Source organism: Pipistrellus kuhlii, unplaced genomic scaffold, assembly GCF_014108245.1.
Source record: "Pipistrellus kuhlii isolate mPipKuh1 unplaced genomic scaffold, mPipKuh1.p scaffold_m20_p_3, whole genome shotgun sequence".
In the NCBI taxonomy this organism is placed as follows: domain Eukaryota; kingdom Metazoa; phylum Chordata; class Mammalia; order Chiroptera; family Vespertilionidae; genus Pipistrellus; species Pipistrellus kuhlii.
In genome coordinates, this window is record NW_023425529.1 from 106,897,644 (window position 1) to 106,919,856 (window position 22,213).

The 22,213-nt window shown below is 45.1% G+C and overlaps 1 protein-coding gene across 1 annotated transcript; it reads left to right on the forward strand.

The window, feature by feature from the left end:
• The first annotated feature begins 576 nt into the window (after nt 1-576).
• On the forward strand, nt 577-21,011 carry CUNH13orf42 (chromosome unknown C13orf42 homolog). Its single transcript, XM_036457085.1, has 4 exons — nt 577-990; nt 16,954-17,101; nt 19,669-19,909; nt 20,837-21,011. The coding sequence occupies exons 1-4, from the start codon at nt 577-579 to the stop codon at nt 21,009-21,011; spliced, it is 978 nt and encodes a 325-aa protein (XP_036312978.1).
• Nucleotides 21,012-22,213: the final 1,202 nt, after the last annotated feature.

A 22,213-nucleotide genomic window follows, 5' to 3' on the forward strand; every position in this document is an offset into this window, starting at 1 on the left:
CTGCAAGCCAACTGCCAATGGGCCTGGCCCAGAGCGCCCTGGCCCAGCTCAGGGGACTGGATTTTACCTCAAGCAGCACACTGCTTCCGGTGGAGTGGCGTCCTTGCAAAGTAGGATTTCGTTTTGGATACAGGAGTTCAGGACCAGGGCTAGCTCAGCCAAGGCGGAAACGTGCACAGTTATATGCCAAGATCAACTCAAATCGAGACCACATCCAGAAACGGAGAAATGAAAAGGAAAGAAAGTAGTTAAGCAGGAAAAGCAATGTCACCGGTTCCCCACGCAGCTGGGACCCTCGATGGAGGAGCACAGAGGGTATCTGCCCCAAATGGTGGCACTTGCTGTTAGGCTCAGAGGGCGCTCACTACCCCCTGGGTTACTGGGGAGAACGCCCACTCCCATGAGAGGTCCCCTGGTGGCCCGCCCGACTGAGCGCGCACTGGCTCCCGGGCTCCCAGCGCCCAGAGGCCTCCTGGAAGGAGAGGACGGAGGCCCGCACGTTGGCTCGCCCACCCCCAGCTAGATCAAGTGGCGGCCAGGCAGCTGGAAGGCGTCCACGGGGAGAAACTGAGCACCATGCTCCGAAAGCTGCACTCCGTCTTCCACCCCAGGCCGCGCGGGAAGGCGGAGGTGGCCGACAGGTCCTACTCCGAGGGCGGGCCCGCGGTGCGGCTGGTCCGCAGCAGCTCCATGTACGTGGTCGGGGACCACGGGGAGAAGTTCAGCGAGTCTCTGAAGAAGTACAAAAGCACCGGCAGCATGGACACCAGCCTGTACTACCTGCAGCAGGAGGGCGACCGGGCGTGGATGTACTCGCGCACCCAGGACTGCCTGCAGTACCTGCAGGAGCTGCTGGCCCTGCGGAGGAAGTACCTGAGCAGCCTCAACGACCTGAAGCCCAAGCGCGCCCCCGGCTGCTCCTCCACCTCCTCCAAGTCCTCCAAGGGCGGAAAGAAGGCCCCCGGCCAGCACGCCTCCAAAGAAATAAAGGTGAGTGTCTGAGTGCCATCGAGAGGTGCAACTGAGATGAGAGTGGTCCCAAGAGCCGCCCGACCAGTTTGGAAGCTGGCTCCTCCAGGCACAGCTTAGTTAACTCGCACATTCCCAGCAGAGGCTCAGTTGTCCTCAGACTCTCCAGGCCGCCCTCCCGCCCCCTTTCCCCCCCTCCCCTAGTCTGGGGAGAGGGGCGTCCGGGGGTGATGCCCTGGGAGGTAGAGGACTCGCAGCTCGCGGTGGCTCAGGGGGCAGCGCGGGAGGGCTGGGTTGCGGTGGCAGGCAGCACTTGGTGTGGGAAAAGCCTGTCCTTTGCTGCCCATTTCATGGATAAGATCATACGTGCATGGTGATTGAGTGACAGCAAATCATTTCTCAACAAATGATTGCTGTTATTGCTATTACTGCAATCCCATCTAAGAGTCCCAATGAAATGGTATGAACAAGATGTTTCAAGTCTCTAGCTGCTCGGCCCCGAGTGAATCAAATACCTGGAGGCGGCGTTGCCCCCTCAGGACCCGTACCTGGGCATTGTGGCACTTGGGCACAGCCACAGAGACGGCTCTGCTGGGCACTGGAGACTGCAAGCCACACAGACTGAGCAGGAACTAAGTGGAAAAAATAACGTGCATTTATCAGGTCATTTTTACCTGTCCCAGCCTTTGAGCATTTCAATGACACCTAAAGACAAGGGGCAGTGACTCCTGAGTCTGACAGGACCCCTATTTCAGTATTTCCTCAAATTTTTGTTTAACGCTTGAGGTTTGAGGCTGTTTTGTTATATATTTCCATCCATCGTTTTCCTGTGCGGGGGGGGGGCGAGCCTCTGGGGGTTCACAGCAGGCCTGTCTTTCCCACATCCTGGCTGGCTCCCAGCATGCTCTGTGGGCCATGCAAGCCCGTTATTGTTGAGTGACTGATTGGCCCACTATCAAACCTCCAGGCCTGGTCATTCAACTGGTTTTAACTGTTTGCACTTTATCCCAGGCGGGGGCAGTTTAAATAATCCATGTAACTCCCCAAGTATGGCACGTTGGGGCCCATACAAAGGTCCTACTCTTCGGTCCTGGTGTTGAACCCATGCCAGCTAGCCGTAGATTTGTGGGCCAGTCACCTGTTTGCGAGGCCACTTCTGATGACAGAGGGAGTTGCAGTACCTTCTGGACTCCCTTCCAGCTTGAATGTCCTGGGGTTCTAGGCTCCAGTTAGAGTCCCTCTGGGCACTACGCTTTCCTGCAGAATGAAGTCCTTTCTTATAGAATGGAGCTCCCTTCCCCTCCCTGCTCCCTTCCTGGTCCGGCTGTCCGAAGACAGAGAGAGGGTTAGAGGCAGAGCTGTGGACAGGCGCAGTGCAGTGTATGTTCCCTCGGGAGCTGCCTCCTACCACGGTGTGATCAGAAAGAGCTTTACAAAGGACTCCGAAGTCAGAACAAGGCCCGGATTTTTACTCTGTACCTACAAGTGAAGGCCGTGTGCTTTGGTCACGTTGGGTTTCCGCTCCAGTTTCCGTGGTGCGCGTATGTAAGAGTCCACCTTGTGAAGAGGAAGCAAGATCCTGCTTGCGATAGGCCCTGGCGCACACTCAGCGGCTCAGTGTTTACTGACTCAGGAGTGTAAGGCGCAGCCTGAGGACAATGGCTCTCCTCATCGCTCCTAAAGCAAGAGCCGTAGCTGGCGTCCTGAGCAGCATGGTGCAGGCTGCCGTCCTCGGAGGACAGGCCAGCAAGGCGGCGTGTGGCTGCGTGGCTCTCTGCACAGCAGGGGCCGGGGCCCAGGAGAGCGCCTTCCTTCTGGAATGCCATCACCTCTCTGAATTGGTAGGAAATGATGGTCAAGGTTTAGGGAAAACAAAGTATTTTTTCTTGACCCTCAGTTATGTGCATTGTCTCCCCAAAATCATGTTTCAATCCTGACACCTCAGAAGGTGAACTTTTTGGGGAAAAGGGTGATTACAGACGTAATTTATTTAGTTAAGGGGATGGCGCATTATTAGGGTGGGTCCCTAACCCAACATCACTGATGTCCTTCTAAGAAGGGGAAATTGGGACACATGCACGCAGCAGGGAGAATGCTGTGTGAAGACCATACTCATGCTACCACATGCCGAGGGAATGCCAGAAGCTGGGAGAGGCTGGGCCTCCCTCCCCAGCACTTTCAGAAGTACAGTCCTGGTGCCACCCTGGCCTCAGACTTCTGGCCTCCAGCACTGTGGGAGAATGCATTTCTGTTGGTCTAAGCTGCCCAGTGTGCGGCACTCTGTAACAGCAGCCCTAGAAAATGAATACACCCTCTATAGAATCAGCCTTTTCTCTTCTCAGACATTAGCTTAAACACATCTCTGTTTTAGCATTTATCATGTCCTACTGTGGTTGTTAGCTTGTATATCTCCCTTGGTATACTGCCGTGAGCTTAATGAAGCTAAAACAGTATTTTTGTCATTTTTCTAACCAAGAGCATAGTGGTGAGTAAAGCCTGCTGTCTTTCATGCTGTAGACCATGGGCGAGCTGGCCTTCATGTAGGGTAGAGGTGTCGAACTCAATCAGAGAAGGGGCCAAAATCTAAAATCCAGCCTAAATCGCGGGCGGAATGGTTTACTGAACAGTCATAAACTGTCATTGTGATGGAAACGCAGCGGAGTGCAGTGATGACAGCACGGTGCGGGCCACATTGCAAGGCCTGGCGGGAAGGATTTGGCCCGAGGGCCTTGTGTTTGACACATGTGATGTAGGGGGTGAGCAATGTTCCCTGTGATTCTGGACACCATGGTGAACCTTCCCTCCCTTCTTCTTTTCCTCCCTTCCTTTCCTCCCTCCCTCCAGCCTTCCTTCCCTATAAATACTAGCCACAGAACATAAGTTCCCCTGTCTCTCTTCAGGTGTGTGTGTGTGTATGTGTGTGTGTGTGTGTAGGGGGGCTGTATATAATGTCTTTTAAATGACTTTGTTTAAAACTCTCAGTAATAAGTAAATTTTAGATTTGATCCAGTTTACCCAAACACGCAACCAAAACAAAAGTTCTCTGTTTGGTACTCTGATATTTTTCAAAGCATTTCTGTACTAATTTTTAAATATTGGTCATGACACACTAAATTGATTTTACAAGCCACTACTGGGGCAAGACTCAGAGTTTCTCACAGTCTGGAGAGAGGCATTCCAACAGGTCCCACCGAAATGCTGACGCATATCTGCGGAAGGCCTGATGCACTAGGTGCCAAGGCACATGTGAGCCTCCCTCCCAGGAAATGCTGAGAGCCTGGAAGGGCACCTATGTGGGGTGATGGGAGTAGGAAGTGAAGTGAGCCTGGGGTGGGGCGGGAAGAACCCTGGGTTTGCATGACCATAAAGGGTCCTGGCCAGGCTCTGGGCAATCTGCTCCTCCATCAGAATAAGAGGGAATTACAAAAATGAATCAATCACACTTTTCACAACATTTTAAATCAAACCAAACAATTATCTCATAGCTGAGGGGTTATGTAGCAGTGTTGGGCATGGGGTGCAATTTGGAACTCATTGTTTAAATGATCAAATGTTAGCATTTCCAACACAGAGCAAAATTCATGTGGAGGAAGGATGGCATATTTGAAATAGTCCTGGAACTTCTGAACCTGTAGGCCCTCTAGTGTTTCTATAAAAGGTTTGACAATTATTCATTAAAAAAAAAAATAGTCTTTTAAAGTAAAAGACTTAAAATTTATTTTTATACTAGTGGCCCAGTGCACAAAATTCATGCACTGAGGGTGGGGGTTGGGGGCATGTTCTTCAGTGCAGCCTACACTCTCTCCAATCTGGGACCCCTGGAAGGATGTCTGACTGCCGGTTTACAGGGATCGGGCCTAAACAGCACTCAGACATCCCTCTCACAATCCGGGACTGCTGGCTCCAGCCACTAACCTGCCTGTCTGATTGCCCCTAACCACTCTGCCTGCCGACCTGCTCACCCCCAACTGCCCTCCCTGATGGCCTGCTCACTCCCACCTTCCTTCCTCACTGGCCTGCTCACCCCCAACTGCCCTGCTTCTGTCCTGCTCACTCTAAACTGGCCCACCCCCCACATGGCTGTCTTGATCACCTCTAACTGACCCCCACTGATGGCCTGCTCACCCCCAACTGGACCCCCTGCTGGTCTACTTACTCCCAATGACCCCTGCTGTCGCATCCTGGCCTGCTCACTCCCCTCTCCCCCTCCAGCAACCCAAGATCCCAGCTGCTTCTTTTTTTCTTTTTCTTTTTCTTTTTCAGCACTTCCTTGAGTGGAGGCCAGGGCCAGGTGGAAGCAAGTATCTAGGATTTATTTATTTTCTGTAATTGAAACTTTGTAGCCTTGAGTGGAGGCCAGGGCCAGCCAGGGAGGGCAGGAAGCTTGGCTTCCTCCATCACTGGGGGCAACCCAAGCCTCCTGCTTGCACTAACTCCATGGCTAGCCGAAAGCTGGTTTAATTTGCATACTCTCTCCTGATTGGCCAGTGGGCCTGGTTAGGTGTAGCAGAGTGATGGTTAATTTGCATGTTTCTCTTTTATTAGTGTAGATTAACCATTTAAATAATTTCACAATGTACACTTCAGTGGCATTAAGTACATATACAATATGGTGTAGCCCACCCCTATTTCCAGAACTTTTCATCATACCAAAGAGAAATTCCATATCCATTAAATAGTAACTCCCCACTTTCCCTGCTCCCATCCCTCTAACAGGTAAGCTCTAGTCTATGTTCTGTCTCTATGGCTTTGCCAATTCTAGGAACCTCATATAAGTGGAGTCATGCTGTGATAGGCTTTTCTCACCTAAAGTAATATTTTCAAGGTTCATCCATGTTGTAGCATGTGTCAGAACTTCCTTCCTCTGTATGACTGACCATTTGGGTATTGATGGGACATATTCCAGATTGTGCTCTGACCGACAAATGCTCCCTCACAGAGGACAGCTCCTCCTATTTCAAGGCCGGGTGAACCGGTCAACAGCCAGCCTCCTCCTGCAAGAACCAGAACACATAAGAGAAGAGCCTCAGGGAGGCTGGCCATGGAGCCAGGGCTGGCCCATGGAGGCAGTCTGCAGTTGGCTGCCGTGCCCCATGGAACATTGTCAAGATGGTTTGGCTCGGGCATTTTTTAAGGCCAGGTCACCAGTCTCCTATGGATCATCTGGTTCTGAGTAGCTTGGATTCCTAATTTGTCTGCCTGGATGAACTAGCTGCAAAATGTATACCCCTCACTGCACCACACCTCACTGTCCCGCTGTTCCTACTAAAGAAATTCACCTGCTACATTTTACTTTTTATTTGTTTTTAAAAATATACATTTTATTGATTTTAGAGAGGAAGGGAGAGGGAGAGAGAGATAGAAACATCAATGTTGAGAATCATTGATTGTCTGCCTCCCGCATGCCCCCTACTGGGGATCAATCCCACAATCCAGGCATGTGCCCATGGCTGGCATCAAACCTAGGACCCTTCAGTTCGCAGGCTGACACTCTATCCACTGAGCCAAACCAGCTAGGGCCCACCTGCTACATTTTAAAAGAACCAGTGGAATTCTAGAAAATGCCTGACAAAAGTGATTGATTTATATTTAAAGTAGTTTTATTCTGCAATTGTTAGCTTTCAGAATAAAATTTTTATAGAAGCCACTCAATCTTATTTCATGAAATATGACCATGTCAACAGCAAATAGAAGGCCCTTCTCCTCTATGGCAGGAGAGTCTGGATTCAACCTAATTATGTAATTGCATATGGGAAGGGGCACAGGTTCTGGGTCTGTTTACACGGCTGAGAAATATTTTTCAGATCTGATGAGGAGACATTATGCAAACACAGTGATATTAAAGGGCAGGCTTTCTTGAACATCAGTTACTGGGTGGGGGTGGAGTCTCTATCCCATGGTCTATGGTTTTTAGAACTGAAAGGCAATAAAAATTTAATATGAGCTGCAAAGAGTATTTCATTATGCTTGGCAGAGCTTTTCACAAGATGCCAGACAGTATAAGAATGATTGATAACATAGTATTTAATTCCTGTAGCCCCTCTCAGACCACTAGGCGGGTGCTTTTATTTTCTAATCTATCTTCCAGGCACCTGCTGGAAGCAATGTTTCCTCCTCTCTTATTCCTCACCATCACATTTTGACCACCTGGCTGACTTCCTGTCTTTTTAGGCAGCAGAAAAGCACTTCCCCAGGAAGTCATTTCTCACGGTCACACTCTAATTCAGTGGATTTCCCTCCTCCCTGTATGAGCCCCAACTCAGCACTCAGCTCCCAGCACTCAGCACACAGCACTGTAATGGTCAGTTCATTTGCTATTTCTGCTATCAGTTCACTGTGTGAAGGCACCTTGTCTTATTTATTTATTTTTATCTCCAACCTCTAGCAAGGCTCTGGGCACATAGTAAATGTTCAATAAACCAATAATCTGAGAAGCTCCAACTATAATTTAAGAAGGAAACTTACAAAATTTGATGGAAGATCTGGAAAAATAATAGGTCTGTGGTTTCCAGTGAGTAGAAAATTATCTTTTGTTTTTAATGGAGTAAAATACAGTTTGAGTACATTCATATGCAATCAGATCCTGATTATTAAAACATCCAGCCTGTAATGGATCAGAGCTCACCATTCGAAGGACACTTTTTTAGGTAAACATTTTTTTTCTAATGATAAAGTTGCATTTCCTTAAGTAAAATTTGTAAAATACAGAAAAATATACAAAAGAAATTAAAAATAACTTAGAAACCTATCATCTAGGGATAATGACTATAAAATATACAGGTATATTTTATTTCAATCATTTCTTTTCTGTATTTTTGTATATATGTATATTAGGATTGTCAGATAAAATAAAGGGTGGCTATTTAAATTTGAATTTCAGATAAACAATCGATTTTTAAGTATAATTATGTCCATGCAATATTTGATATATATTCATACTAAAAAATTATTCATTGTTTATGCAAAATTGAGATTTAATTGCCATTATTTATTTTTATTTGCTAATTTTGGCCATCCCAATGTATGTATATATATGAATTGACTAAATTTGGTCCATACCATATACTTTTTATAATCCCTTTTCCAGTTAGTATTTTATATTGTCTGTTCTTTCCCATCTCATTTACTAGTTTTAGAAAACTTCAAGTTTTAATGGCAAAAATTATAACAGTTCACAGTCCTTAAACAGTTGTTAAAAATTATAAGTACATACATCTTACTCTATGTCTATAGGCATTTTTAACAGTGATTCTTGGAAGTGTGATTAATGGAAAAAGAATAAAAGGTCAGCCAAAACCGGTTTGGCTCAGTGGATAGAGCGTCGGCCTGCGGACTGAAAGGTCCTGGGTTTGATTCTGGTCAAGGGCATGTACCTTGTAGGGCTGTGCAAGTAGGGCTGTGCAAGAGGCAGCTGATCAATGATACTCTCTCATCAATGTTTCTAACTCTCTACCCCTCTCTCTTCCTCTCTGTAAAAAATCAACAACAACAACAACAACAAAAAGATTGCTGAAAAAAATAAAAGAATAAAAGGTCAGTCATTTTTAAAATTCTTCTACATATTGCTTTCATAAAGATTTAAAAATTTACACTTTTATCAACAGTGTGTTAGAAAGTCCTCTTTTTAATTAAAAAAATTACATTTATTGGGGTGACATACAATTATATAGGCTCCAAGTGTACAATTCTGTGCTACATCATCTGTTTATTGCATCATGTGCCCACCACCTGAAGTCACATCTTCCTCTGTCCCATGTATTTGACCCCCTTTACACTTTCAACCTCCTCCACCTTCCTTCCCTCTGGTAACCATCATACTATTGTCTGTGTCTGAGTTTGTTTTTATTTGTATTGTTTCTTCATTAGTTGATTTTAGTTTTACATTCCACATATGAGTGAAATTATATGGTTCTTGACTTTTTCCATTTGACTTATTTTGCTTAGCATGATATTCTCAAGATCCATCCATTTGTCACAAATGAGAAAGCCCTTCATATTCCTTTTTATCAACACCAAGTATTGTCATTAATTCTATTTTTTTATTATTATTTTTTTAATATATATTTTATTGATTTTTGTACAGAGAGCAAGGGAGAGAGATAGAGAGCTAGAAACATCGATGAGAGAGAGTCATCTATCAACTGCCTCCTGCACACCCCCTACTGGGGATGTGCCCTCAACCAAGGTACATGCCCTTGATCGGAATCGAACCCAGGTCCCTTCAGTCCCCAAGCCAACCCTCTATCCATTGAGCCAAACCGGTTTTGGCTGTCATTAATTTTAAAAGTTTACTGATATAACTGCATTATTTTATGTGCTTTTCTTTGATTATTGCTTGAGCAAAGAATGACCCTTTATTTTATTAAACCAATTTTTTATAAATGGATTGCCCATTATGTCTGGAAATTTTCTTTCGGCTCTATTAAGGATTTATTATTTACTTATGTAATGTAAAATGTTTTTATACTAAGTATATGAATACATTGTCTGCCATGTATGTTAAAAATACTCTAAGTTATTATGTATCTTTTAATTTAATTTGACATATCTGAAGTACAAATGCTACTGATGTTTATGTAGTCAAATGATCAATTTTTGTCTTTGATAGTTCTTCCATTACTCTCATGCTTAGAAAGTCCTTCTAGGCCTCAAAGTCAATTGCATGTTTGCCATTTTTACTCCATTTTTAATAGTTCCATGAAAATAAAACATCCTAATTCTTTTGTCTATCAGCAATTTATTTTGACATCTAGTGGAAAGTGAGAATTCAAATTGAATTTTTCCCAAGTAGCAAAGTTTTCCAACACCATTTACTGACAAATCTATCCCTTCTCTTATTGGATTGTGATGTTTCACTTATTAGATTTTATACTATGTTTTAAGAATGTTAATTCAATTCTATCCATTTTGCTTCTAACAGTTTGATAACTGATAAAAACAATTTTTACTCAGTGTTTTGTTGAAGTGAAATGACCATTTATATGATATTTAAGAAGCGAAGTTACCAGTACTAACAACAAAATGACCTAAAGGTTATAGAGCTGGGAGATAAAAGACTAAGCCTGTCAGCCTATGAGTTTAGAAACTCTAATGCCAAAGACTGAAGGTGTGCAGCTGTGTTTCCAAATGTTCTGACAGGTAATACCCAGGCTTAGTTACACTAGAGTTTGTGACAAACTTCCCCCTTCTTTTTTATCTTTTTGAGCTGATTTTCTCAGCTCCATTATCTGCTTCACTGATTTCCAACCCCCTCAGCTGTGGCCTCCCACTTAGCTTATCCATTGAAACTTTGTATGTGGGTATGTGTATGTGTGTATTTAAGTTTCAGTGATTATATCTTTTCCCAAGTTATTTCTCATATCTACAATTCTTGTTTCATTAACTCACATTTCCCCCACAAACTCCTGTTCAACTATGGTAGGGGTGTCGAACTCAATCAGAGAAGGGGCCAAAATCTAAAATCCAGCCTAAATCGTGGGCCGAATGGTTTACTGAACAGTCATAAACTGTCATTGTGATGGAAACGCAGCGGAGTGCAGTGATGACAGCGCGGTGCGGGCCACATTGCAAGGCCTGGCGGGACGGATTTGGCCCGCGGGCCTTGTGTTTGACACATGTGAACTATGGATACATATTTTCTTAGGTGTTCTAAATAAAAGGGATAAGGTACTAGTAAATATCTACTTGTTCTTGGCCTTGGAAGTCTATCAAAAGGATTGTAGAAAGCAAAATGAATGAATTAGTCAGAGCTTTCAAGGTTTGTCCTTAAAAGTTTCTTTTAATGATATTAAATTGCTTGTGAATTAATTTAAGCTGCTTTGCCTTTTATTTCACCCACCTGATCCAAGAGAAAATGATCTCTTCAATCCAGGCTATCTCAATTACACTGAGTGGCCAGATTATTATGATTTCTGATCACATAATAATTTGGCCACTCAGTGAATACCTTATATAGTAAAAAGTTAATATGCAAAATGTCCCCTCAACCAGGAGTTCGACCAGAGCAGGCAGGCTGGCCGACCGCCCATGTCCCCTCCCCTGGCCAGGCTGGCTAGACTCCACCCATGCATGAATTCAGGCACTGGGCCTCTAATATATATATACTGAGTAGCTAGATTATTATGTGTTCAGAGATCATAATAATCTGACCACTCAGTGTATACTGATATTTAGATTTCCAGGTATTATTAGTTCAAGAGAGTATTATCAATATTCCATAAAGATAAGGAGTGCAGCACAGCCAGTTTGGTTCAAGAAGTTGCCAGTTTGATTCCTTAGTTGTTCAGGGCACATTCTCTGGATGCAGGCTCCATCCTCAGTAGGGGAATGCCGGGGTAGGGGACAGCCCATCAATTAGGTTTCTCTCTCATCGATGTTTTCTTTCTCTCTTCCTCTCCTCTCTCTAAAAATCAATAAAAACATATTTTTAAAGAAATATAAGCAATACAAAGTTCTCAAAATTTGCCAAGTTAAATCCAAAAGTATACATTAACAACATGCAAACTGGTTGGAAAATGTGAACATTAGGTAACAAGATAAGTCTTTCATTCAACAAATATTTATTACTCCATACCAGCCATCAAAATAGGTGCTTGACATTCATAGATGCAAAGATAATTCATCTGCCCTGACACGGCCCATACTGTTATCTGAAGCTGCAATTCTCAGCATCACTCTCTGAACCACACTGGTCTGTTGGGGTTTCTTGCAAGAGAAAGAGATAGAAATGCAACCAAAAATGTTGGGAGTATGTGTACTGGACAACTTGTCTCATGCATGCAAGGGCTGGCAATGAGCATTGGTCAGCAGAGTTTTTTCTGTGCATGTTATTTGTCAAAGCTATCCGAAAGAAGAGGTTATGTACCACTGATCAGCTTGGGGCTGTGAAGGTATCTGCTCATACGGAGCAGGACAGGAGCACAGAGGAAAGGCGCCTGGGACTGTGTGTGCAGAGTCAGCTGGCCCTCTGAGAAGGTGAGGAAGGCTGCCAAGCAGGAGAGGCGAGAAGGAGGCTTAGGTGTTCAGCGGGGTTCCTCTTGGCTTTGGGTGGGTTTAGAATGTCCCCCTACCCTACTCTCTGAAAAAAAATATTGTTGTCTACAACTGGAAGCTTATTTTGTAGAAACCTAATCTCTTGCAAACAAATACTAACAGATCCCAGGAGAAAACAAATTGGAGAAGGCCAGGTACCCAGAGTCAAGTGAAACCAGCAGGATAGCAGCTAATAAACAAACATGCAGAAAAATAGCATAAACTGCGTTTGTGGACTCAGAAGCTAACATGAGAAGTAAGTGGAGTTTGGCTTGGAAAAGATTTCCATCTGGACAGAGTAATCTGAGACACAGGCCTAAAGAGAGCGGTGGGACAGGGAGGCTTGGAAAAAGATAACCCTCAGGCCACCGAAGGTGAAATGTGAAAGGCAAACTGGAGTGGAGTCGGCAATGCAATACAGATGCTTTCAGAGGAAGTTCCTTCCCTGTGGGGCTGCTGTGGGGCTGAGGAAGCAACATGAGCTCTGTGAAACCCAGGCCTCACCGGGGCAACAGGCTGCAGGCCGCATTACACACAGCCTTTCCAAAGGAGTCTTTAAACGTTTGGGCTGGAAAAAGTCAAGTTGGAAGGGAAGCAATACACTTTTACCTGGAGTTCTGAGTTCAGCAAGGGAGGGGTATTTTGGATCTCACCAGGGGTCTTGATCACTGACCTCCCATTTTATACCAAAACCTCTTTGTAAAGTAGATTTTCCTGTCATATTAGCCTGAGCCCTGAACCTTGAGCCTCAGTCATTGTGCAACACTCAGTCTGTGAGTGTTGACCAAGAGAATGTCCTTGGAGAGGTGAGAAAAGGCCATGGAAGCTACGGGAAGGCGGAAGAAGCTAGACTCAGCCATGGGTCCCTTCCCAATCCTGGGTCCCTCCCCCATCCTGGGTCCCTCCTCCATCTTGGGTCCCTGCCCCATCCTGGGTCCCTCCCCCATCCTGGGTCCCTCCCCCATCCTGGGTCCCTCCCCCATCCTGGGTCCCTCTCCCATCCTGGGTCCCTCCCCCACCCTGGGTCCCTCCCCCGTCCTGGGTCCCTCCCCCGTCCTGGGTCCCTGCCCCGTCCTGGGTCCCTCCCCCATCCTGGGTCCCTCCCCCATCCTGGGTCCCTCCCCCATCCTGGGTCCCTCCCCCATCCTGGGTCCCTCTCCCATCCTGGGTCCCTCCCCCACCCTGGGTCCCTCCCCCATCCTGGGTCCCTCCCCCATCCTGGGTCCCTGCCCCATCCTGGGTCCCTCCCCCATCCTGGGTCCCTCCCCCATCCTGGGTCCCTGCCCCATCCTGGGTCCCTCCCCCATCCTGGGTCCCTCCCCCATCCTGGGTCCCTGCCCCATCCTGGGTCCCTCCCCCATCCTGGATCCCTCCCCCATCCTGGGTCCCTCCCCCATCTTGGGTCCCTGCCCCATCCTGGGTCCCTCCCCCATCCTGGGTCCCTCCTCCATCTTGGGTCCCTCCCCCATCTCTTCAGAGTGGTGGTTCTTAACTGCTGTGCATTGGAATAACTTAATTATTTAAAGTAATTGGTCTGGGAAAGGGCCAGGTATAACTATTCTTTAAGAGCTTCCAGGAGATTTTTGATGTCTACCTGGGCCTGGGCTGGCCTGTCATAGAGTCACCCTGACAAGGTTAAGAGGGAGGCATCCCTTCACTGCTTCCCAGGCCATGCACTTAGACCTAGTCAAGGGCTGGTGCTTTCATTTACAGGGAAGGCAGGCAGGACTAAGGAAGGAAGGGAAGCAATTGTTTATTCATTTACAGTTATGTATGTCCCTACTTCATTTCATGAAGAGCTTGGAGGGAGCTGCTTACACAGGTATGTACCAGCCAGCCACACGTAATGTAACCAGAGTGTCCCAATGTCTCCCTCTCCAGCCAGACCCGAATCCAAAAGCTCTTAATGGAAACACATTTTATAATGCTAATGTACTGCATGGCTCAACAGAGACCCCAGAAATGGGACCTAGATAATGGGACTCTTCAGTGTTGTCTAAGGAGCTTATCAGTGTCTCCAGCTGTGCCCAGGAAGGCAATCTCTACCAAGCATACAGAAAGGGCCAGGCATGGGAGAGAGACCTGAGTCTTGAACCCTAAAGCTTGAACTTTTGGAAACAATCAACCTGTTTAATATTTGGGATAACTAACAAGTGTGGAGCTGAAAGGGCCTGTCCATCAGTGTTGACAGAGAGTTCAGTGGCTAACGTGGTTTATTTTTTAATTTGTGAGGATGTTCAGGAGATTCGTAAGAGGCCACAGTAAAGGGCGTATGTTAAATTAACTAATGGTAGTGTGTTTGTTGTTTTCTAGGCCTTTGATAGTTAAAATGCCAAAGAGGCTCTTCTAAGCTTTGGGCTGCTCTTTGGGCTGCTCAACGTCTCTAGGAAGTAGACTCTGGCAATCAGAGTCTACTTCCTAGAGACGTTGCCAGAGTCTACTTCCTAGAGACGTTGAGGAATGAGCAGCTTACATCAATTGTAGGTTGACTCAGATGAAAAAAAATGTGATGCCCACATGCAAGAATGAGACCCTTGAATTAAGCCAAACGCCGATGGTAGTTGCTACTGGAGACTTTGAGACATCTTTGTGCAGAGATGGCTTTTGAGATGCAAAAGCCTATGCACCTGGCATTCCTCTTAAGTAATGTTCATTCTTCCTTTGTGGCCCAGTCCAGAGGTGTGGCTTTCTTCAATCTTTGTTTCCCATTCTTCCACTTCACAAAACAATCTCTGAAATGTTATATGGGATGGTAGAATTAGGAAAGTGGTTGCGATGGAGAGGAAGCTGTCTCAACCAAGTCCTTTTTTTTACATTCAGTATTATTTTTATTAATTCCAGGTGAGCAGCATAGTGGTTAGACATCATATACTTTACAAAGTGTTCCCTCTGATATTCTCAGTACCCAGCTGACACCATACATACTTAATACAATTATTGACTATATTCTCTATGCTGTTACTTTATTTTACATCCTTATGACTATTTTGTAACTGTCAACTTGTACTTAATCCCTTCACCTTTTCCATCCAATCTGGTAATAATCAGTCTGTTTTTTGTATCTATGAGCCTTTTTCTGCTTTGTTGGTTCATTTATATTGTTCTTTATATGCCACAGATAAGTGAAATCATATGGTATTGATCTTTCTCTGACCGACTTATTTCACTTAGCATAATACTTTGTAGGTCCATCCATGCTGTTGCAAATTATGAGGTTTCATTCTTTTTATGGCTGAGAAATATTCTATTGTTATATGTACCACTACTTTTTAATTCACTTGCCTTTTGATGGGCACTTGGGTTGTTTCCATATCTTGGCTATAGTAGATAATGTTGTGATGAATCAAGGGGTGTACCTATTCTTTCAAATTAGTGACTTGATTTTCTTCAGATATACAATATATACACAGAAGTGGGATGGCTGGGTCATATCAGCCAAGTTTTGGTAGATGAATGGGAGTCAGCCAGATGAGACAACCAAGGCAGAGGGACCAACAAGAAAAACCACAGGGAGGATAAAAGAATATTGATTGCCTATGTTGATGAGCCCTCCTGTCATCTGACGCAGAGAGGATGCCTGGTGGCCTGGCCTGCTTTTTGCATAGAGGCTTTCAAACAGTCTGTCATCAGTCCCACACCCCCTTCCAGCCCTTGTTGCATCTGGTGTTGTCAAGTCTGGAGCATTTTCAGTTCCCAAGGCTCAAACTGCCCCCTCCTCAGCTGCTTCCCCACCCAGGAAGCTCTGGAAGGCCAGGCCCTCTGCTCTATTACATCAATGATCCTCCTTCTACTGCTTTCCAACTGCCAGATGCTTTTGGAAATCTGTCTTTTGCTGATGGCCTCTTGCTGTTTTCTTTGAAATTAAAGTTTCTACTTTCTCCCCTCCTTGCTTTTATTTTTGTGGGCTCCTTGAAGAGGGAAGGATGACTTCATTTGGATGGCTTTCCATTGTTAACAAAAATGATTTAGGTGAATATTGGGGTTCTTCAATATTTTCTGCTAAGCAAAACATTCTTGATTTACAAGTGTTTTCTAATAGTACAAAATACATACATTTCACCAAAATCTTGTACATACATTTCCCAACATGCTAGTCTGTAACTAAATCATATGTATTTTTAATACCATCCCACTTTCAAAATGCCCATATAAAACAAAAGAACTCTACACATGGTCAAAATAGCCCAGGTTAACACATATTGTCCCTTTTGAGTTCTCTGTTTTCTAAATTCCTGAGGGAACTTTTCACTGGCTCATGCATTGATTCTTGTGCTGTTAGCTCTCCATTGAAGTTTATGGCGGTGCTTGAGCTACCATGATGTCAGTCACTTGTGACCCTTGGTGGGCAGTTGGGACAATGAATAAGGTCCTGGAGGAGAAGGAAGCAGGACAGAGCCCAGAACCCAGTTAGGCACTCAGAGTATTTTTATTAACTATACATTTTATTCCTTAGACTTTTCGAACAATGAAACTAATTTTTCTTCAGTTTATTCCATGAATTGGGCCCAATTTTGTTCATTTTAGGCACTGACAATTTTTAGGGATTTAGTTCCAACATACCTTTTCCTGCTGTGAGCATCTCATCACCTACCTAAGGCGCTGTATCATTGCCTGATTGGGTGTTTATCAGCAAGGAAGGTCACGAGAAACTAAGTGTTTCATCTAATGGTTAATAACCATCTGTCACCCAGAGAGGCAGTTCTTTTCATTTTTCCTCTCTCCCTCCTTGAGGTAATTGGAGATCCACTGACTTATAGCAATGCAGGTGTGGAGTATCTACCTTCCTTCCCCAGAGTACTTACCCAAATTTCCCTTTTAAAGCTTGAAGATTTATAACTTTGCATACGTTTAGTCTCAGCAATATTTCATTCTATTTGGCAGTTATGACTGACTTGTGTGAGGGCGCTGTGAGGTGGCTCAAGCAACTCTCTCTCCTCCCCTCACCTGTAGCAGAAAGCAACCCCCAGGAAATACTCGCAGTTCAGCGCGGATGTGGCAGAGGCCATCGCCTTCTTTGACTCCATCATTGCAGAGCTGGATACAGAGAAACGGCCACGGACTGCCCAGACAGACCCCCCTAATGAAGATGTGGACTTTGATGGTGAGTGCCATCCCTAGGGGCAGAAGGTGGGTGGGGTGTAGTCTCTGAAGAGGATGTATAAGATGGGCTGGCAGGAATCCTACCGCCCCATTGCAGGGAAACTCACATCTGCAAGCCGGAGCCTGGCCCTGAGCTTGGACTGCTCTTGGGTTTGCCTTACCTTAGCTGTCTCTGCTGCCGCTGCCTCAGCCTGCCCCTTTAACACTTGAGATCACATTTGGGCAAAAACTCCTTTCCTGTGGTCCTTTGCCACAGCTGAGACAGGGTGACACTTTTGTAAGAGCCCATGAGCTAACATAATAGAAAAGTGATTAAATGATGGCGTTGGATGGGGAGCTGCTGTTAGATGGGTAAAGAGTTTCAGTTTTTGCAAGTGAAAAAATTCTGGAGCTCTGCCACTTACTAATGCAAATATACTCAACCCTACTAAACTGTACACTGAAACATGGTTAAAGTGGTAAATTTTACGTTATTTGTATTTTACTACAATTTTTGAAGAAAAAGAAAGAAAAGAGGACAAATTATATTTGAAAATTCAGCTTCTGACCCTCCCTGAGCTAGTGTGGCCATGGGGCAGCACCAGCTGTTAGACACAACTCTGACCCTTCACCCACTTTGTCATCCCTCTGCACCCCTCCCCCCAGCACTACCTCTGTGGCCCTCATGAGCCACCACGCCTTGAGGATGTGTAAGACAAGAGAGGGCATGTGACAGGGGGTAGGGGAGGCTGGGAGAAGGTGAATGGGGGGGAAAAGGAGATAGATATACTATTATATAGTAATACCTTATTTCCCTGAAAATAAGACAGTGTCTTATATTAATTTTTGCTCCCAAAGATGTGCTAGGTCTTATTTTTAGGGGATGTCTTATTTTTCCATGAAGAAGAATACGGTACACATTTATTGTTAAATGAAAATAAAGGAAATTTATTACCTGTATACTGTACGGTAGTACGGTAGTTGTCAACACAAACCAGACAAATTGTGAATCCTACATATCAAGAATTTACTCATTTATTCAATGATAATCATGTCATCATCTTCTGGAACATCATCATAACAATCCAATTCCTGAATTTCCTGGTGAATTTCTTGTGACTCCATTTCTTTCAGAATCAGTAGACCAAATCTCTCATGTTTAGCCTAGGGGGGGCCCTTATTTTCGGGGGATGCCTTATATTTCACTCAGAAGGAGATCTATAAGTAGGTCTTATTTTCAGAGGATGTCTTATTTTTGGGGAAACACGGTACTTTAAACAATAAATAAATAAATAAATAAATAAATAAATAAATAAATAAATAAATAAATGAGAGGGCCAGGGTGCTTGTCCAGGCCTATCATGGAGCCCGGAGAGGGAGCGAGGTGAGGACTGCGGTGACACTTTTCTCCCTGTCTAGGTATGTCACGGCTCTCTGCTGGCAGAGAGCAAATAATTCAGCCATGTATATGAGTTGAGCCCACTTTTAAATTCCATTATTCCACTGTCAGTTTTTTAATTGTTGACTTGCCTCCCATCAGGTAATTAATGATGGTTTTATTGAGGGCTCACTGAGATATCAACTTTTGGCACTAATATTAAATTGTTCTTAATTATTTAATGATCAAAATATTGCATTCTTGTTGTTCTGGCCTTGATTGGCCTTAATCTGTGAGGTTTCTGTCCTCACTGAGCTCTGTGGGATTCCCCAGGTTACTCCTGCTCTCTGAGTTCACTGTACCCTGCAGGCAGCTGTCTGCCCTCCTCTCGCACTGCCCGTCAGTCCCTGACAAAGCCCTGCCCATTCCCCAGGAACCAAACCTAATAGAAATCCAGGACATTGGTGAGAGGACAACAAAACCCACTGAGGATACAAATGTCATCTTCATTGGTGTTTTGAAAATGGCTTTATGGTTTTCCTCTAATAACAGCAGTAGCATATTGTAAATCAAAAGAGTACTAATAAACAACACATCAAAGCATAAAGAAGAAAGCAAAGAATATGATCTGTAATACCATCACCCAGAGATAGTAATCACTATCAACATTTTGGTGTATGTCTCTTCAAAAAGGTTTTAAACAAAAATAGGATCTCTTTGCTATTTTGTCATCTGCTCTTTTCATCTAAGAATTTACAATACTGGCATCTTTCCAAGTTAGTAAACATAGATTTATGTTCTTATTTTTATGTTTTTAAAAAAATTGATTTTAGAGAGAGGGAAAAAGGAAGAGGGAGGGAGAGAGAGAAACGTTGATGAGAAATTCACTCGGCTGCCTCCTGCATGCCCCATACTGGAGAGTGAGCCCACACCCAGGCATGTGCCCTGTTTGGGAATCAAACCAGCGAACTCTTGGTTCAATCAACTGAGTTACACCCAGAACTGTACATTCTTATTTTTGATTGACACACAATTTTCCATTGTATTTCTACACCATAATTGCAGTCAAATCAGCCCCTTTGCTTGGTTCTCCAGTCCTTTCTAAAAACTCACTGCTATGTAAATGCATTTGTTTTAAGTTCTCAACCCTGTTCACGCTCTGTTGCCTCTGCTCCTCCCAATGGTGAGGAGCCCCTGTTTCTCTCTTCCAGTGGCCACCAGCTCCCGGCAGCACAGCTTGCACTCCAACTGGATCCTGCGGGTGCCGCGCCGGCACTCCGAGCACGTGGCTGCGCACACCATCCACACGACAGACGGCCAGTGTCGAAAGAGCTCTGAGCGCAGGACCATCGGCACTCAGAGGCGGCTGGAGCGGCACCCCATTTACTTGCCCAAGGCGGTGGAAGGGGCTTTCAGCACTTTGAAATTTAAGCCCAAAGCCTGCAAAAAAGAGTAAGTGCTTGGGTCACAGAGTATAACCAGACTCTTGGGATGGTTTTTAAGGTGCCTTGAGCCCCCATCCTATGTGCTAGAAATCATTCTTGTGTATTTTTTTAATGGAAGTCTCAGTTTAAAAATGTTTTATATTATATACACTAGCCTGGTTCACTGTTGTCACCACTCCAAACTGTTGCTTCAGCTCTGGATCTACCTCTCTTTCCTGCTGGCCACTTAGTCCTCCTGCTCTGTGCCATCCTCTTTCCTTGTTTCCCCTAAATGCCACAAACACACTGCGTACTGCACATTTTTCATGGGAGTTTGGGTGGAAGAGGGCATAGCACCATGCTGGAACCAACATCAAGCCGATGAGATGCCCCTGCCTTAGGAAGGCATTGGCCAGGCTCAGGTGGAGAACTGCTTGCTGTCTGGGCCCCTCTTGCCAACATTTCTCAACCTCCCTCTCTCCAGGTCCTTCTCTCCCAACACCAGTGACCATCTGTAGCCCCAAATTCCTGTGACCTACTCATTGAGAGCAGCAAGTGCTCTCTTGTTCTGGCCAACCCAGGCCACACTGGGGAACCCCATCTTGGAGTTCCATCTATACTCATCCACCCGTTTTTCTTTGTTTTTACAAGAGCCATCCAACTCTGGTGGATTCAGGGGTTTCTAAATAGCATCTTCTTCCCATAATAATGAGCCATTCACAGAACATATCAACGCCGAGGCCCAGCCCTCATCACCCACCTTTCTCCTTCAGGCCCAGCTTGAGGTCCAGCTAAGACCCATCCACAGTCCCCATAAGAACACTGCGTTGTCCTCCATAAGGCCCAGCACTGGGAGGTATCTAATGGCCTCCACTGGAGGGCTAAATCACAGCATCCCTTCTCTGTGCAGCTGGCCAAGCCCAACGTAACCTCCCTGCTGCCTTCCTCCCTCCAGCCTGGGGAGCTCCAGACGGATCCTCTTCAACTTCTCCAGAGAAGACGTGGAATGGGATGAGGAGCTCTTTGCGCTGGAGACGCTGGCATCTTCCGGGGAGGACTACTTCGAGACAGAAAACCCCAAAGGACAGTGGCTGCTTCGAAAGCGACTCTGGGAGCAGACAGTGCCCTGACTCCCTAGGCCCTTCAGCCCGGCTCAGGTTGGGTCTGTGAGAAGCTGGCTGCTTTCAGCACAGAATGGGGTGATGGTAGAGTTAAAAATAGGAACGGTAACAAAGTCAAGTCCATGAGCACACTGCCGGTGCCCAGTTAGTGCCAATTGTACCACAGCCTCCCAGAGGACTTGCTTTGCAGACTTTGGGAGCTGGTCTTTCCCTAGGCAGCCAGGTTAGCTGGCAGTGACAGCCTGGCTGGTCTTTAACAGCAGAAGGAATGGAAGGCCTCGAGTGAGCATGTTCAGGCTCACTCCCTGGCCTCCTCTGGCCTGTTCTAGCTTTCCATGCATCTGTCCAAGTGGCTGCTAGTGTCATGCTTTGTACAGGGATTAATCTCACCCAGGGATTTCTGGGCCAACGTTTTCAAAGAGGAAGCTTCTCTACGAGGCTCAGGAACACTCTGATTATGCATTTAGATTGCCTTTTTTTGGTGCAGAACTCAGTTCAAGAAGCAGTTTCTTTTACTCCAACACTTTTCACAATGTTCTGGAAATTTCTACTAAATTAAGCTAAAGATGAATTCAGTGCCCTGGCAGTGGAATGGGAGAAAGAATGCATCAGGCACTGTTTTGAGGCCATGTTATCCCTCCCCCCCTCCCCCCCCCGCCCCCCAGACCCAAAACACAGCTCCACTTTTCACAGGCAGTTGTCTGGGGAAGAGGAGGAGAGAAATGAAGTGGTGCTTGTTATCCCAGATACCCATGCAACCAGGTTATAACAGGTTATGCTTCTCTCTTTCCCCAGTTAAGAGGACAATCAAATCATTCAGTTCTTTTGGACTAGAAAAGTTCTCTGAATTTCAGAAACTACCTGAATCAGACTTACAATTTAAATGTATTCTTTGCATTCCTCATGTACTTTTTTTTTTTTTTTTTTTTTTTTTTTTTTTTTTGTTGCATTTTTGGATATGTTTATGCATGCCCAAGTTTGAGAATGGCTGATTTGGAGATAATACCACACTTTGTTCATCCTCACTTTTTTTTTTTTTTCAGTTTAAACAAATTTTATTGAATTTATTTGGTTAATAAAATTATATAGGTTTCAGTGTACAATTCTATAATATTTTATCTGCATATTGTATTGTGTGTTTACTACCCAAAGTCAAGTCTACTTCCATCACCATTTATTCCCCCTTTACGCTCTCCTACCTGCCCATCCTG

What these genes read in the sequence shown, in the direction of transcription:
- CUNH13orf42 (XM_036457085.1), top strand. Translation starts at nt 577, where the DNA reads ATGCTCCGAAAGCTGCACTCCGTCTTCCACCCCAGGCCGCGCGGGAAG. An exon ending in ACGCCTCCAAAGAAATAAAG is followed by an intron (nt 991 to 16,953) that starts GTGAGTGTCTGA and finishes CACCTGTAGCAG; the next exon opens with AAAGCAACCCCCAGGAAATA. An exon ending in CCCAAAGCCTGCAAAAAAGA is followed by an intron (nt 19,910 to 20,836) that starts GTAAGTGCTTGG and finishes TCCTCCCTCCAG; the next exon opens with CCTGGGGAGCTCCAGACGGA.